Source organism: Schistocerca serialis, chromosome 4 (assembly GCF_023864345.2).
Source record: "Schistocerca serialis cubense isolate TAMUIC-IGC-003099 chromosome 4, iqSchSeri2.2, whole genome shotgun sequence".
NCBI classification, from domain to species: domain Eukaryota; kingdom Metazoa; phylum Arthropoda; class Insecta; order Orthoptera; family Acrididae; genus Schistocerca; species Schistocerca serialis.
Window position 1 is genome coordinate 346,993,604 of NC_064641.1, and position 19,156 is coordinate 347,012,759.

Here is a 19,156-nt window from a genome sequence, read left to right on the forward strand (position 1 = left end):
CCACTCCCTTTGTCGGTACGGTCTTGCATTCCAGCAACAGACCTCCACCCGGCTCGGCCCACAGCGCGTACCACACTACTAGTCTCAACACTCGCTCTCGCTCTCGCACCCCGACACACACTATCGATTGTTTGTCCTGTCGACCTGTGTTGTCGCAAAACTTATAGTAAGGGCCTACGGACCCCTTACAAAATGTAGACGAGATGTGGCTCAAATTCAAAGATATAGTAGCAACAGCAATTGAGAGATTCATATCTCATAAATTGTTAAGAGATGGAACTGATCCCCCATGGTACACAAAACAGGTCCGAACGCTGTTGCAGAGGCAACGGAAAAAGCACGGGAAGTTCAGAAGAACGCGAAATCCCGAAGATTGGCTAAAATTTACAGACGCGCGAAATTTGGCACGGACTTCAATGCGAGATACCCTTAATAGGTTCCACAACGAAACATTGTCTCGAAATTTGGTAGAAAATCCGAAGAAATTCTGGTCGTATGTAAAGTACACAAGCGGCAAGACGCAGTCAATACCTTCGCTGCGCATTGCCGATGGTACTGTTACCGACGACTGTGCCGCTAAAGCGGAGTTGTTGAACGCAGTTTTCCGAAATTCCTTCACCAGGGAAGATGAATAGAATATTCCAGAATTTGAAACACGAACAGCTGCTAGCATGAGTTTCTTAAAAGTAGATACCTTAGGGCTTGCGAAGCAACTCAAATCGCTTGATACGGGCAAGTCTTCAGTCATTGTCTCGAAATTTGGTAGAAAATCCGAAGAAATTCTGGTCGTATGTAAAGTACACAAGCGGCAAGACGCAGTCAATACCTTCGCTGCGCAGTGCCGATGGTACTGTTACCGACGACTGTGCCGCTAAAGCGGAGTTATTGAACGCAGTTTTCCGAAATTCTTTCACCAGGGAAGATGAATAGAATATTCCAGAATTTGAAACACGAACTGTTGCTAGCATGAGTTTCTTAAAAGTAGATACCTTAGGGGTTGCGAAGCAACTCAAATCGCTTGATACGGGCAAGTCTTCAGGTCCATATTGTATACCGATTAGGTTCCTTTCAGATTACGCTGATACAATAGCTCCCTACTTAGCAATCATATACAACCGCTCGCTCACCGATAGATCTGTACCTACAGATTGGAAAATTGCGCAGGTCGCACCAGTGTTTAAGAAGGGTAGTAGGAGTAATCCATCTAACTACAGACCTATATCATTGACGTCGGTTTGCAGTAGGGTTTTGGAGCATATACTGTATTCAAACATTATGAATCACCTCGAAGGGAACGATCTATTTATACGTAATCAGCATGGTTTCAGAAAACATCGTTCTTCGTTATTCGCACGAAGTAATGGCCGTTATCGACAGGGGATCTCAAGTTGATTCCGTATTTCTAGATTTCCGGAAAGCTTTTGACACCGTTCCTCACAAGCGACTTCTAATCAAGCTGCGGGCCTATGGGGTATCGTCTCAGTTGTGCGACTGGATTCGTAATTTCCTGTCAGGAAGGTCGCAGTTCGTAGTAATAGACGGCAAATCATCGAGTAAAACTGAAGTGATATCAGGTGTTCCCCAGGGAAGTGTCCTGGGACCTCTGCTGTTCCTGATCTATATAAATGAACTGGGTGACAATCTGAGCAGTTCTCTTAGGTTGTTCGCAGATGATGCTGTAATTTATCTTCTAGTAAGGTCATCCGAAGACCAGTATCAGTTGCAAAGCGATTTAGAAAAGATTGCTTATGGTGTGGCAGGTGGCAGTTGACGCTAAATAACGAAAAGTGTGAGGTGATCCACATGAGTTCCAAAAGAAATCCGTTGGAATTCGATTACTCGATAAATAGTACAATTCTCAAGACTGTCAATTCAACTAAATACCTGGGTGTTAAAATTACGAACAACTTCAGTTGGAAAGACCACATAGATAATATTGTGGGGAAGGCGAGCCAAAGGTTGCGTTTCATTGGCAGGACACTTAGAAGATGCAACAAGTCCACTAAAGAGACAGCTTACACTACACTCGTTCGTCCTCTGTTAGAATATTACTGCGCGGTGTGGGATCCTTACCAGGTGGGATCGTCGGAGGACATCGAAAGGGTGCAAAAAAGGGCAGCTCGTTTTGTATTATCACGTAGTAGGGGAGAGAGTGTGGCAAATATGATACGCGAATTGGGATGGAAGTCATTAAAGCAAAGACGTTTTTCGTCGCGGCGAGATCTACTTACGAAATTTTAGTCACCAACTTTCTCTTCCGAATGCGAAAATATTTTGTTGAACCCAACCTACATACGTATGAATGATGATCAAAATAAAATAAGAGAAATCAGAGCTCGAACAGAAAGGTTTAGGTGTTCGTTTTTCCCGCGCGCTGTTCGGGAGTGGAATGTTAGAGAGATAGCATGATTGTGGTTCGACGAACCCTCTGCCAAGCACTTAAATGTGAATTGCAGAGTAGTCATGTAGATGTAGATGTAGATGTAGAAGTATCACTAGCACAAGAACTTCGATCTGGTGGTCCTGCGCACAAGGTTAACTTTTGTGAATGGGTTTTACAATAACTGCGTGACGGTGAAATGGATCCTTATCTCATTCTGTTTTCAGACGAGGCTTGGTTCCATTTACATGGGTATGTTAGTTCCCAAAACCGTTGACATTGCAGCGCTGATAGACCTATTGTTCTTCAAGATAAACCCCTTCATCTTCAGAAAATAGGGGTGTGGCGCGCAGTTAGTGGTGACAGAATAATAGGCCCAGGTTCAGTTACAACTGAAAGATATGTGCAAAAGTTTTTGCGACTTTTCTTTGATAGAGGGAAGGAGAACGAAGCTTTTTATTTTTTTTCAACAGGATTCGTCAAGGGCTCTTAACGCCCAATGTTTCGTGCACGCAATTCACGATATGTTCGATGAAAGAATGATTACTAATTATATCTGGCCGGCTAGAAGTCCGGATTTAAGTCCGTGCGATTTTTATTTGTGGGTTGTACTGAAGTACCCACACACAATAGAGGAACTGAAGGATAATATCCGTGAATCAATTAATACAGTATATCAGAGAGAATTACGTCATGTGATGAATAATTTCTTGAGTAGATGTCAGAAATGCGTGGAAAATAAAGGCAGGCAGTTCCAGCATCTCCTTGTGCGACATGGGTCAGTAAAAAATTTATTTGATTATATTTTAAAGGTAGTCATGTTATAGCACAGCAGTAGACGGGCGACACGGCTTCTGATCGTAGGGCAACGGAGCGCTCGCTGCCTGGCATATATTGCGCCGCACAGGCAGTTGTCAGATAAATGGAACACCCTACAGAACAACTCGTCTGAGCCAAACAACTACTTAATAACTTGTTTGTCCGTGTTTGGAACGAAATACATCACTGGCTTTGTGTATCAAGGACCCGACAGTTTGTTCGTAGGTTTGTTAAGGTACGCGGAATTACATGTCTAAGTCAAAGGTCATGTTATTCGCGTAAATCGGTTCCATAGGATTTACATCATGGGAATTTGGTCGTCGATGCATCAACGTGAGTTCACTGTAATGCTCCTCAAACCACTTCCAAGATGCTACTCCAGGAGGGTGTAAAATGCATGTGCGCAACATTGAACACTAAAGTGATGATTTGGTCCTGTCCGACTACCCCCTGAAGCAGGTCTTAGGATCTATTAATGCTCTTTAACATATAAATTACAGCCTAAACATAAATGAATGATTAGGGTAACTAATACTACTAAATGTTAAACGTTGTTTCTCATTATACATTTATTTTAGATTAAAAAAACCCTTTATAATACAATTGTCTATATTCCCTGACTAAAAATTGCTGATCAATTGCCCAACTCTGCCCCTTTTTACGGCCACGCGATCTAACATAAATAACGCGAAATGACTGACATCATCTACCTACCAAACACTAGAAGACACTACTTTCAAAGATGACCTGCAGTGGTGTGGAACCTCAGTGGAAATAAACTAGCGTGATCACAGCTGTTTAGCTTTACAGCCCTGATAAGCTGAAGCAACCGTATGTAATGCGTGTGGTGCGTCGGAGTAATGGTTCTCGTACACGTATGCGACGATGGAAGAACTCACGCCACAGAATAAAACTCTTTCAAACACTAGGACGGCAGAAGACGGTCCTCTGACTAGTATACTCTAACACTTTCTCTTCTCTGTGTTCTACAAACGAGAAACGCGAACTCCCAGCCACAAGGACGGAGTTCAAATAAGGTCTCAACGTATGTATAGGCAGAAGAAGTGCTCTCAATCACTGAACGCTGCGTGCTCAACGACGACTTCCAAGCCGGAGGCGAAGTCCAGAATAGTATAATTTCGGAACAGTACAGTGCCTAACCTATCTAACCATAACACTCCTGAGCACAAAGATACCAAGTCCGTCTGTACCAACAAAGCTGATAGCGACTGTCACACACGGGCGCTCAAAAGACCTCTTCCTCTCCAACACTGGCTTCCCAGCAAGACTCGGATCCCCTCCCTCGTAACTACAGAAGGCGAATCATCTGCACGAAACCCTGGAATATTCTCCCTCTCTACAGATTCTTCAGAAAGCCTACCTACCATATTTTAGTCTTTTATCGTCCAGTGCCGAAAGTTTGCGAGGAAATACGTATACTCATACAATGGTACGCTTCTGAGTAAATATCCTTGGAAATAACCCAGCCCTTGTGATTTCTGAGGTGACACTTACTCGTTCCTCTCAGTTGCGTTCAAGATTTATAGAGTTCCCTGTTATCCTTCCGGCCTATCTACAACACTGGCCAGCCGCCACTGTATTGTGTTTCCGGGTACAGGTGTCCAGACTGTCTCTCTCGCTACTTCCTGTGTCAGGCAGGACCAACACATCTGTGCGGGCTTTTTCCACCTAGGTCTCGAGTTCCGCCTGCCGTTTCATCTCCACTGGCGTTCCACTCTCTACTAGTATAGGCAATCATTCATTACGCCATTTTGATAATAATTATATTATCCTACACTCATCTGACCAGAAATCCTTATCTTCTTTCCATTTCACTTCACTGACCCCCACTATATGGAGACTGATCCTTACATTTCGCTTTTCAGATTTTCTAGCCTCCCTACCACGTTCAAGCTCCTGACGTTCTATGCTCCGATTCGTAGAACGTTATCCTTTCGTTGATTATTCTATCTTTTTCACATGGTCACCTCACCTTACCCTTGGCAGTCCCCTCGTGGAGGTCTGAATGGGGGACTATTCCGGAATCTTTGGCTTATGGAGAGATTATCAATTACGGGCCACATGTCTTGTGTGTACACATTATGTTTATCTAATGCAGTGATTCAAGTTGCCTTCTGCATCCTCACCCCTTTGATCACTATTGAATTTTCTGCCTTTAGGGACAATTTCCCACCCAAAGGAAGGGAGAGTGCCCTGAACCTCTGTCCGCCCTCTTTGACAAGGCCGTTAGCTGAATGAGAGTGATTTCTTATGCCGGAAGTCTTCAGCTGCCATTGCTTATGGCTTTTGCAAAAATTTGAGTGGTGGCGGGACTTACAGCGTTTTGAGTGCTCGTCAAAGACGCTTTTTTTTTCGAGGGCAGTTAATCCTCAGATGGAACGCGCTGAGCTACCGTGCCGGCGACACCTAGACCACGCATGCTCATTCTCAATTTTAGATTAAATAAATGAACAGCGAAACTCACACGCATGCCACAAAAGTGGAGTCAAACGGAAAGACTTGCATCCAGCTATGAGCCTTTTGATATTCGTTAATTAATTAAAGTTTCATTCAGATGCGATACATCAAATAAGTTCCGTGTCCCGCGATACTAGTCTGTTTTTGGTAAGGTTTCAGTGATACACCTCACTGCTCTAATTACTTGGGATGTAGTTCTAATAACGTACGTTTTTTTATACGAACACACGGTGATCTCATTTTGGAATAGGTGCAGTTATATTAGACACGAAGTGAGAAGAACAAGCTTCAAGATCGCATTGGTGAAAAGCGTCATGCAACATAATGTTTTATTAACTCTTTATTAAAGCATATTTCACATCAAGAAAGACTTATGATGAAGGTATACAAAACTAATGCGACGTAAACAATACATTTTTGTGCGATACAACAAAAAATTAAACTTGGAATTAATACTCCCATTCCTCTGTTAATTTATTTTATTTAAGGTACTTTGTAACTCCGACACTTCTGGTAAAGCAGTGAGGTCGTAAGAAAGGCAATAGGTGACTCTCGTTCCTTTATGAACCGTTTACAAAATAAAACAAGTCAGCATCTGACTGTTCCAGTTACTATTACAGTTCAAATGATACATGACATATGAGACTGGTTGTTATGATGAAATCATGATTATGGTCTATTTCTATTCCAGGAGTGGTTCATCTGTCCTCTAATACCATTCCGAGCAGCAATAGAAGGCGAGGGGGAAGATTCATTTCTGCCTAAACATCCGGGAGACATGGAGCCCCATACAGCCGTACCGTGGATAACTGGAGTCACAATAGAAGAAGGATACTTCCATTCAGCACGTAAGGCTTCTTTACTTCATACTATAGCAGTAATGATTCTGATGACCTGCGATAGGATGTGTAAAGTTTACTTTAAGTACTGAGATATTTAAGGCTGGAAATGAAAGGTCTACAATACTAGGGGAGAAAATATACAACTCGATGTTAAAATTCTGTTTCGTTGAAGTCCAAACAGTGAAAATAGTTGTTTCTGGGAGTAAGTACTGTGCAGATTCCTTTAGATGGTTTTTAAAATCGACATTACGAGTTTCCACGAATACCATCAGAGGCAAAAGAGAAAGTGTCTTTATGTTTTCATGGTACAACTCCTAGAGTCTGACTACAGGGAGCCATGAAAGTTGTTGACGAGTACAGAATTAGAAGAAAGGAAACGAAAACTGAGGATGTGTTAGGTGACTGTTGGGCTTTAGGAAAATTAAGGGAATCAGAGAGGCAGTTTTGATGTAGCGTTTGATAACGAAGGCAAACTTTAAGAAATATCAGTAGGTTTTGAGGACCCAGAAAAAGTCTCGCGTTTATGTTTATCTGCCATTTTGTCTTCGGGATTGCGTGGATAACGTTCTTCCGAGAGTCCGGTGATATGCCTTCAGTCTCATAGATTATACACAAATTGAACAGTTGTTTGGTTGCCACTTCCCGCAAATGACATAAGATATTCAAAAAGCATGTTATCTATACTTCCTGTCTTATCTGCTTTGATATGGTCCGTCACGAATTCGTCTCCTTTGCGAACCCTTTAATCTCAAGTGCACTTGCAACCAGCCTCCTCAATTCTTTGCTGGATGTATTCCAATCTCTGTCTTCCTCTACAGAGTTTACCATCTACAACTCCTATTGTAGGGTTAATACAGTATGTAAAGTGATATGAAAATCTAATAGTCATGGGGGACTGGAATGCAGTTGTAGGGGAAGGAGTAGAAGAAGAGGTTACAGAAGAATATGGCTTTGGACAAGGAATGAGAGAGGAGAAAGACTAATTGAGTCATGTAACAAATTTCAGCTAGTAATAGCGAATACTCTGTTCAAGAATCACAAGAGGAGGAGGTATACTCCGGAAACGCCAGGTGATATGGGAAGATCTCAGTTAGATTACATCATGCTCAGACAGAGATTCCGAAATCAGTTACTGGATTGTAAGGCGTACACGGGAGCAGACGTAGACTCCCATCGCAATATAGTAGTGAAGAAGAGTATGCTGAAGTTGAAGACATTAGTCAGGAAGAATTGATACGCAAAGAAGTGGGGTACGAAGTACTAAGGAATGACGAGATACGGTTGAAGTTCTCTAAGGCTATAGATACAGCAATAAGGAATAGCTCAGTAGGCAGTACAATAGAAAAGGAATGGACATCTCTGAAAAGGGCCATCACAGAAGTTGGGAAGTAAAACATAGGTACAAAGTAGGTAACTGTGAAGAAACCGTGGGTAACAGATGAAATACTTCAATTGATCGATGAAAGGAGGAAGTACAAAAATGTTCAGGGAAGATCAGGAATAGAGAAATACAAGTCGCTTATGAATAAAATAAATAGGAAGTGCACGGAAGCTAAGACGAAATGGCTGCAGGAAAAATGTGAAGACATTGAAAAAGGAATAATCGTCTGAAGGACAGCTCAGCATACAGGAAAGTCAAAACAGCATTCGGTGACATTAAAAGCAAGGGTGATAACACTAAGAGTGCAACGGGAATTCCACTGTTAAATGGAGAGGAGAGAGTGGATAGGTGGAAAGAATACAATGAAAGCTTTTATGACGGGGAAGATTTTCATGATGTGTTAGAAGAGCAAACAGGAGTCGATTTAGAAGAGATAGGGTATCCGGTATTAGAATCAGAATTTAAAAGAGCTTTGGAGGACTTAAGATCAAATAAGGCAGAAGGGTTAAATTACATTCAATCAGAATTTCTAAAATCACTGGGGGAAGTGGCAACAAAACGACTATTCACGTTGGTGTGTAGAATGTGTGTGTCTGGCGACATACCATCTGACTTTCGGAGAAATATCATCCACACAATTCCGAAGACGGCAAGAACTGACAAGTGCAAGAATTAACACAGAATCAGCTTAACAGCTCATGCATCCAAGTTGCTTACAGAAGAATGGAAAAGACAATTGAGAATGCGCTAGATGGCGATCAGTTTGCCTTCAGGAAAGGTGGAGGCACAAGAGAGGCAATCCTGACGTTGCGCTTAATAAGGGAAGTAAGACTAAAGAAAGATCGAGACTCGTTCATAGGATTTGTCGACCTGGAAAAAGCACTCGACAATGTAAAATGGGGCAAGATATTCTAAATTCCGAGAAAAGCGGGGGTAAGTTATAGCGAGAGACGAGTCATTTACAATGTGTACAACAGCTAAGAGGGAGTAATAAAAGTGGACGACCAAGAACGAAGTGCTCGTATTGTAAAGGGTGTAAGACAAGGATGTAGCCTTTCGCCCCTACTGTTCAATCAGTACATCGAGGAAGCAATGATGGAAATAAAAGAGAGGTTCGGGGGCGGAATTAAAATTCAAGGTAAAAGGATATCGATGACTCGATTCGCTGATGACATTGCTATCCTGAGTGAAAGTGAAGAATAATTACATGATCTGTAGAGCGGAATGAACAGTCTAATGAGTACACATTATGGATTGTGAGTAAATCGAATGATGAATGGCCCTGTCATTTTTAGATACCCGCTGGAGGTAGTGAGGGGAAATAATACGTAACTGACAACTGCAAATAGCTACATCACACTGAATATCCTACAACAAGAGCACATCCCATGGATTGTTCAGTTATTTTCTGGGATATTCTGACTATATTTTCGTTCCCAATCTCATCAGAATTAACTACTGGATCTGAACATTATTAATTAAAAAAGGACGAAAAGAAAAATATAAAGCAATAAAATCAATAGTCAAGGGAAAGTATTGAATGAGTAAATGCAGTTCTGCACTATACAAATTTATTTTAACTCAGAACCCTTGTAAAGAAAGATGAAACGACGACATGATTAGATGTTGCAGTGCCTATGGTATTGCGCATTACGATGCAACGTTCCTTGGATATGCATGCATGTCCAAAGGAACAAGCACTGCGGTGACTACAGCCGTTATGAAATACATTGAATGTATTCGCAGTTGCGAATATGGACAACTGTCAGCTGTAGATTGGAATGACGACACTGAAAATTTGTGCCGGAGCCGGACTCGAACCTGGATTTCCCGCTTATCACGTGCGGTCGCCTTACCATATGGCTATAAGTGCATGACGTACGGCCAGATCAAAACTTCCAGATGTCGTCAACCATGCATCGACAGCTTGTTCTCGTACATCCATTATGTATATTCCCACACTGGTGAGACATTTTACTTGAAAGTCACTTGGCCGGTGTGTGTGAATAGTTACAATATTGCAGTGCCTGTTTTATTAATTACCGCGCAAAGTTCCTCTGGACTTTAGTGCATGTCTAAAGGAACTTTCCATCGTAATTCGGAATAACGCAGGAACAGAACATCGAATTTACCCGCCGACACCAGGCAAGCGACTTTCTGCATGTCGAAAGGAACGTTGCATCGTGATTCGGAATAATACAGGCACATAAAATCGTATTCATCTGCTAACACAGGGCAAGTGACTTTCGAATAAAGTGTCTCACCTGTATGGGAATATATGTAATGTGTGTACGAATACAGGTTACAGACACATGTTTGACGATGAATAGAAGTTTGGGTCTGGCCGGCAGTAGTGCACGCACAGTCAAATGGTAAGGCGACCGCTCGCGATAAGCGGGAAATACGGGTTCGAATCCCAGCCCGACACAATGTTTCGTTGTTGTCAGTCCATTCTACAGCTGGTGGTAGCCCATATTCGCAATTGCGTACACATTTAATGTGTAATGACATAATCGTCCAGTGGATACATAAAACAAAATAAAAGGCACTCTAAATTAATACTAGCAATCACCCCTCTAATTCCGCCCAGTTTTGAGTACAGGATCTGTGGAATAAAACGCGGAATGACTGACAACACGTCGGTACGAATCTCTTGAAGAAACTACTTCCAAACAGTTGGTATGATGCCTCAGGGGAGATAAAAAATACGTTAATAGTGATCGCAAAAATTTACTTTTACAGCCCTACAATGCCGGAACGAATCGCAGTATCACCATGAATGCAGCATGGTGCTGAAACGGACGATTCTGAAAGAAATCTGCGACACCGGCAAAGCTGCAGCACTTCGGAATATTCTGAGTACTAAACTACAAGACCTTGTACAGCAGGCTGAGGTCGACAAACTATTAAATCTGAACACTGTCTTGTATTTTTTTGTGCAAACAACAGACGAGAGCCATGAATTCCCTGTCAGAACAGCGAAATTCAAAAACATCTCAACCTGAGAATATATGAAGAAAAGTGCTCTCAAAATCACCGTATGCTACGTAATACACGAAAACTCCCAGCCGGAAAACTGAAGTTCGGAATCGTCTATGTTTATAACGAATACAGTGGCCTAACTGCTCGGTAAAGTACAAGTTCACCTGAGAGCAAAAGATAGCAGGTCCGTCCATCGTCAGCAAGAGCTGTTCCTCTAGGTCGTCCAGATGGAAGATCTTCTCCCAAAACTGCTGTTCCGATTTGAAGATGTGACCATTAATGGCGTCCGAATGTTGCGGCCAGGTGCGGCTGTAGCGTGAGTGCAGACACTGTGCATAAGCAGTCTGTTACAGGCAGATGTGTACTGAACGTACAAACACGTCACGAGTTAATCTACTTTGAACATGAGATGATAATCGGTGCAAGATTCATGAATCAGAGCGAATTAGCGACAGCAACATAATTCGAATTCCCTACAATAGTTACTCAATGTCTTAGAGGCAATGTTCTCTCAAGCATAAATCCCGCACTGACGACCGCAAGTGTTTGAAGAACGAATGTCACGTCTCGCCCGCCGAGCCATACGGGATGATCGATAGTGTTCTGCGAACCATATCACCTACGAGACAACGTGGAGTGTTAGGAACCAACGTCTACCAGATACAGACATCCCCACCTTTAAGATAATAGTATGTATTGGCTATGTGGGAAGTCATCGAACACTAGGCCGTAAATGACTGAGTGAATTCTGAGACTGCGTAACATCTTTCAAATGGAGCTACTAAAGACAAAACGAGAAGCAACATTCTTCAAAAACTTGCTGGTACCTAATGCTCATATTAAAGATCCACAGTCTTAGCCCTATAATACTCCGTTGCTGAATACTGCTGTTCGACCCGAGTCAGTAGTGCTTATACTAAGAAGATAGACGTACAACTCAATGTTAGCGAAATAAAAATCGACAGCTGTAAAGGCCGTTTCCGCAATACCCCGAGGAAGTGTGATATAACCCGTTACTGTTTGCAGTGTATATAAATGATATACCAGAATGCGTCGGAGACGATGCGATTGTCCATAAGGAGGTAGCAACGCCAGAAGACAGTATTGAGTTGCTGAATGAGCTACAGACGATTTGATGAATGGTGCAGGTTCTGGTAGTTGAACCTGAATGTAAATAAACGTAAGATATTGCGCAACCTAGGAAAAAGAATCTACTACTGTACAATTACCCTATTGCTGACAAATACCTGGTGACAGTATCTACCATAAAGTATCTAGGAGTAAATATCCAGAGTGAAATTAAGTGGAATGACCACACGAAACAACTAGTAGGAAAAGCAGGTGACAGACTGAGATTCAGAGGAAGAACATTCAGGAAATGTAACCCATCCACCAAGGACGTGGCTCAAAACAGCTTATTCGATCGATTTTTCATCAACATGAGACCCCTACCAGGTAGGACTGATAGCAGAGATAGAGAAAATACACCGAAGAGCTGCGCGTTTCATCACGGGATTGTTTAGTCGGCGCGAGAGCGTTACAGAGATGTTCAACAAACTCCACTGACAGACGTTACAAGAGGGGCGTTGTGCATCACGGACAGGTTTGTTATTCAAATTTCGAGTGAACGGCTTCGGAGTAGAGTCAGACAACATATTACTTCCACCGACATACATTTCGCGAAATGACCACGGCGTAAAAGTTGGAGAAATTAGAGCCAATACAGGGGATTACCGACGGTCTTTCCTCCCACGCGCCATTCGCGAGCGGACCAAGAAAGAGGGAATCTGTAGTGGTTCCAGAGATGCTACCAGTGTCCTACAATTCCATTTAGTTTTAATGTTTTAAACCTCTTGCTATGTATTGTAATAATAAACTCATCATTGTGTTGTATCATCCATACGTTACGTAAATCTAGCTTTCACATAAGTATAAAGAAATCTTTAGCTTGTTTTTATAACGATGAGTCATATTTTAAAGCGATTTCATTGCCACATTAACCGCACGACCGCTACGTTCGCAGGTTCGAATCCTGCCTCGGGCATGAATGTGTGTGATTTTCTTAGGTTAGTTAGGTTTAAGTAGTTCTAAGTTCTAGGGGACTTATGACCACAGCAGTTGAGTCCCATAGTGCTCAGAGCCACATTACTCCGTAATACATTTTACTCTCTTTATAGATTTTCTTCATTTTATAGGACTGACTCTACGTCTAATTTTAAAACTTTTAGATGCCATGTTCGAAGGGGTAATTTCAGTACTGCCACCCTACTTTCAAAGTTGATTTTATTTAAGGCAGTCAATGTCACTAACCAGGACCTCGTTAACAGTACTCCTGTACGCTGAAATTGTCTGTTAGATGGTATATCTTACTTTTATTTCTATGTATGTAACATTTTGTGCACCGTAAGATTACCTCTCATTTTAATGTTTTCAAGAGATTCTGAAGATCGTTTTGAGACGAAAAGCATAAAATTTTGAAGTTCAAACAATATAAAAACAGTCAAGGCGGATTATTACAGTTATGAAAGCGGACTTTTATTTAATGTTTTTGTGTCATTAATTGGCAAAACGTAGTTTGGTAATTTCTTATGTTTTCCATTGTTTCATAGTTGTTTCTAATTCTTGAAGACTTGGTTCATCTAATGCAAGTCAATAAACGGCTATTTCTATTGTGTCACGTGCGTTTCGGTTCTTTTTATTCGCGAAGCATCTCCAGGGATCATTTATGATCTCATTCCTCCAAGAAGGAGATGTATTTAGTTAGTCTGCGTAACAAGGATGTCCCGTTTTCAGTGTTTCTCGAGCACATTTCGCCTTGGCAGTTCACTTTTACTGTTGACAGCGTTTCGGTGAACAATGAACGTGAGGTGTTAATCTGAAATATGACGGAAAAACGACGAAAATCGGACATCCAGGTTACGCAGACCAACTAACGTATGTAAAACTCCAAGACGGCACATTTGCACTAAATAAGATCACAAAACGTCACTGAAGATGTTTCACAAATAGAAAGAAACGAAACGCGCGTGGCACAATAGAAGCAACCTTCCATTTAGTTGCATTAGATGAATCACATCCCTGAGAACAACGCTTTCTCTTTTAACATATTAGTGAAAGAAAAATAAAACACAGTTTATTTGCTTTCCAGTATTAAATGTTTTGTTGTACGAAGACGCCATAATCTATTAACATATTTATAAATTGTTACGAAGTAATTAATTATTACTTCACCATGTTTCTCTTTCTAGCAATTATTGCGAACAAGACGATGCTAAGCGAACTGAAAGAGAACAGCAAAAGGTTGTTGCCAATTTCTGTGCCATACCACCTGTTGCCGCAAGCTGACCTCATAAATGAGAAGATACATGACTTTTATTTTTCCAGAGGATTTTCTAACGACAAAATCACTGAAGTATGTATCCTAGCCAGTACACAGAACTGAATGTTGAAATATAATTTCCATGTACTTGTTCCTATTTTAGTTGTATTTTCCTGCTTATCATCTGTCGCGTGGTGCAAATGAGAGTTTAGTATTTAGCTTAATATTCTCACTGCCCCCAACTCTTTGTTCTCCTGAATTATATACGTATAGTTTATACGCTGAAAAAGCAAGGTACGCTGCACGTGTTCAAGAAGTCACCATCTTTACTTTTTGGAACGAACTTATCGATACACATGCATACGCTGGACATTTATACTATCGTTTTTATGTATCGTCCAATACACAATTAAAAATAACTTCAACCTCTTGGTTCTCGCTGACTTCCCTTGATCGTAAGGCCGATGCTTCAATTGGAAACCCTCTCCATTACACATAGAATCGGGACCCATCTGCCCCATTAACTTGATACTTTACTGAAAACAATCGACCTCTGCAATGCACGAACCTCAAAAACGCTTCAGAGAAAAGAGTAAAAAGTAAAATGAAAAGAAATAAAGTGACTAAGCACTGGTTTTGGTTAAAATCAGGTACATACTTATGCCAGTACATATGAAATTCACAGAGAAGTAGTTTTCAGGCAGGATTCGTGAAATAAAAATCTTCATTTTATTTCAGTGACTGTATCGACTCTAATAAAACTACCTAAGCGCTGCTCTCTCTTAGACAGCTTATATTTGAGTAAAAAATGGTTAAAATGGCTCTGAGCACTATGGGACTTAACATCTGAGGTGATCAGTCCCCTAGAACTTAGAACTACTTAAACCTAACTAACCTAAGGACATCACACACATCCATGCCCGAGGCAGATTCGAGCCTGCGACCGTAGCAGTCACGCGGTTTCGGATTGAAGCGCCTAGAACCGCTTGGCCACTGCGGCCGGCATATTTGAGTAACTGTGCCTTTTCTTTGCTCTGATCTGATTTACAAGTTCTTAAAAAAAAAGAAAAAAACGAACTTACGTTATGAATGTTTTCTTGGCGCTGTTTGCGTTGTATTATGTTTTTTTGTACCATTATTCTAGACAGTTTGTAATCTCAACTCTATTTACTCATCGTTTTAGAAGGCAGTACTTTCTAAAACGATCTTGTCTGCGCTATTGGTTTCACTTTTTCTTCTGTAATAGTGATTTTTTCAGAAAAAAACTAGGGTTTAGTGTCCCACCAGTCACGAGCTCGATGTGGTGTAGGGGAGTAAGTTTCCCACGAATTCTGCACGCTGTCACACAATGAGGTGGCGCCGGCCGAAGTGGCCATGCGGTTCTAGGCGCTGCAGTCTGGAACCGCGAGACCGCTACGGTCGCAGGTTCGAATCCTGCCTCGGGCATGGATGTGTGTGATGTCCTTAGGTTAGTTAGGTTTAACTAGTTCTAAGTTCTAGGGGACTAATGACCTCAGAAGTTGAGTCCCATAGTGCTCAGAGCCATTTGAACCATTTTGAATGAGTTATAGGTTAGCGAAATGCACACATACGGATGACAGCAGTATTCCCTACACAATGTATAAAAGACGGTGCACTGGCAGAGCTGTGTACTCAGGTGATTCACGTGAAAATATTTACGGCGTGATTATTGCCGAACGACGGGAACTGACATACTTGGAACACGGAACGGTAATTCAAGCTAGACGCATGGGGCATTCCATTTCGGACATCACTAGGGAATTCAATATTCCAAGATCCAAAGTGTCAAGAGTGTGGCGAGAATACCAAATTTCAGGAATTACCTGTCGCAACGGGCGCCACAGTGACCGACGGCCTACACTTAACGACCGAGAACAGTAGCATTTGCATAGAGTAATCATACTAACAGACAACAAACACTGCCTGAAATAACCGCAGAAATCGATGTGGAATGTACTATGAACGTATTTGTTGGGACAGTGCGGTGAAATTATTCGTTAATCGGCTACGGCAACCAGGACGTCATGTCACGGTCCGTGCGGCTCCCCCCATCGGAGGTTCGAGTCCTCCCTCGGGCATGGGTGTGTGTGTTGTCCATAGTGTAAGTTAGTTTAAGTTAGATTAAGTAGTGTGTAGGCTTAGGGACCGATGACCTCTGCAGTTTGGTCCCATAAGACCTTACCACAAATTTCCAGTTTTGCTACGGCAGCTGACGACAGACGTGAGTTGGTTGATTGGTTCGTTGTTGTGGGGGAGAGGACCAGCAGCGAGGTCGTAGGTCGAATCGGATTAGGGAAGGAGGGATAAGGAAATCGGCGGAGCCCTTTCAAAGGAAGCATCCCAGCATTTTCCTGAAGCGATTTACGAAAATCACGGAACACATAAATCAGGATTAGTGGACGGGGGTTTGAACTGTCGTCCTTCCGAAGGTGAGTCCACCGCGCTACCGAAGCGCGTGCCTTTGCTAACAGCACGACATCGCCTGCTGCGTCTCTCCTGGACTCGTGACCATATCGGCTGGATCCTAGACGACTGGAAAACTGTGGTCTGGTCCTGAAAGTCCCGATTTGATTTGGTAAAAGCTGATGGTACTGTTCGAGTATGCCGCGGACCCCTCGAATCTATGTACCAAAGTTGTCAACACTGCGCTATGCAGGCTGGTGTTGGCACCATAAGATGTGGATTGTGTTTACATGTACTGAACTGGGTCCTCTGGTCCAACTGAACCGATCATTGATTCAAAATGGTTGTATTCGCCTACTGGAGGCCATTTGCAGCCACTGATGGACTTCATGTTCCCAAACAATGATATCATGTCACTGGATTCGCAGTTGTTCGCCATCATTGGTTTGAAGAACATTCTGGACAAATCGAGCGAAGATTTATGGGACATAATCGAGGGACCATTACGAGCACACCTTACTACATCGGCAACACTATCACTATTATGAACGGCTATAGAGACAGCATTGTTCAATATTTCTGCGAGAGACTGCTAATAATTAGTTGAGTCCACGCCACGTCAACTTGCTGCACGCCGGGCGAAAGGAGGTCCGATACGATATTGAGAGGTGTCCCATGAATTTAGTCACCTTAGTGTAGATTGCTGCTCTAGATACGGCTGTCCCTGTGGCGATTGTTTTTATCTAGCGATTCGGACAGGATATCCCTAGTACATATTTGCTAGCGGGAAGTCGCTGCAGAGCTCTTCATGTTCATGTAATAATATGAAGAAATCTTGAGATGTTTACCAACACATGGGCATGATGTTATCACAGGCTAATGGAGATGACTTGTTTTTATTGAGGGTCTTTGCGGCTGTCCACATACAACGATACCAATGATACACCACTGCCACCACTACTGCCAGCATGCAACTACCTACACTCCTGGAAATTGAAATAAGAACACCGTGAATTCATTGTTCCAGGAAGGGGAAACTTTATTGACACATTCCTGGGGTCGGATACATCACATGATCACACTGACAGACCCACAGGCACATAGACACAGGCAACAGAGCATGCACAATGTCGGCGCTAGTACAGTGTATATCCACCTTTCGCAGCAATGCAGGCTGCTATTCTCCCATGGAGACGATCGTAGAGATGCTGGATGTAGTCCTGTGGAACGGCTTGCCATGCCATTTCCACCTGGCGCCTCAGTTGGACCAGCGTTCGTGCTGGACGTGCAGACCGCGTGAGACGACGCTTCATCCAGTCCCAAACATGCTCAATGGGGGACAGATCCGGAGATCTTGCTGGCCAGGGTAGTTGACTTACACCTTCTAGAGCACGTTGGGTGGCACGGGATACATGCGGACGTGCATTGTCCTGTTGGAACAGCAAGTTCCCTTGCCGGTCTAGGAATGGTAGAACGATGGGTTCGATGACGGTTTGGATGTACCGTGCACTATTCAGTGTCCCCTCGACGATCACCAGTGGTGTACGGCCAGTGTAGGAGATCGCTCCCCACACCATGATGCCGGGTGTTGGCCCTGTGTGCCTCGGTCGTATGCAGTCCTGATTGTGGCGCTCACCTGCACGGCGCCAAACACGCATACGACCATCATTGGCACCAAGGCAGAAGCGACTCTCATCGCTGAAGACGACACGTCTCCATTCGTCCCTCCATTCACGCCTGTCGCGACACCACTTGAGGCGGGCTGCACGATGTTGGGGCGTGAGCGGAAGACGGCCTAACGGTGTGCGGGACCGTAGCCCAGCTTCATGGAGACGGTTGCGAATGGTCCTCGCCGATACACCAGGAGCAACAGTGTCCCTAATTTGCTGGGAAATGGCGGTGCGGTCCCCTACGGCACTGCGTAGGATCCTACGGTCTTGGCGTGCATCCGTGCGTCGCTGCGGTCCGGTCCCAGGTCGACGGGCACGTGCACCTTCCGCCGACCACTGGCGACAACATCGATGTACTGTGGAGACCTCACGCCCCACGTGTTGAGCAATTCGGCGGTACGTCCACCCGGCCTCCCGCATGCCCACTATACGCCTTCGCTCAAAGTCCGTCAACTGCACATACGGTTCACGTCCACGCTGTCGCGGGATGCTACCAGTGTTAAAGACTGTGATGGAGCTCCGTATGCCACGGCAAACTGGCTGACACTGACGGCGGCGGTGCACAAATGCTGCGCAGCTAGCGCCATTCGACGGCCAACACCGCGGTTCCTGGTGTGTCCGCTGTGCCGTGCGTGTGATCATTGCTTGTACAGCCCTCTAGCAGTGTCCGGAGCAAGTATGGTGGGTCTGACACACCGGTGTCAATGTGTTCTTTTTTCCATTTCCAGGCGTGTATTTCAGTTACACGGTGATTGCCGAGGGTCGCCTGCTGCCAGAGCACTTCCTTTTAATCATAATTTTATTCCATTATCCTGAAATGCGAAGATGGGCTACCAGCGTTAGATTTGTTGCTCTTGAGCC

The 19,156-nt window shown here is 43.3% G+C and overlaps 1 protein-coding gene across 1 annotated transcript in view; it reads left to right on the forward strand.

The window, feature by feature from the left end:
- Nucleotides 1-19,156, forward strand: part of LOC126474449 (esterase E4-like) — an 82,895-nt gene that overhangs the window by 34,185 nt on the left and 29,554 nt on the right. Inside the window, exons 4-5 of the mRNA XM_050101921.1 lie at nucleotides 6,369-6,525; nucleotides 14,131-14,294. Of these exons, the coding sequence (XP_049957878.1) occupies nucleotides 6,369-6,525; nucleotides 14,131-14,294 (321 nt within the window). The remainder of the gene's footprint in view (nucleotides 1-6,368; nucleotides 6,526-14,130; nucleotides 14,295-19,156) is intronic.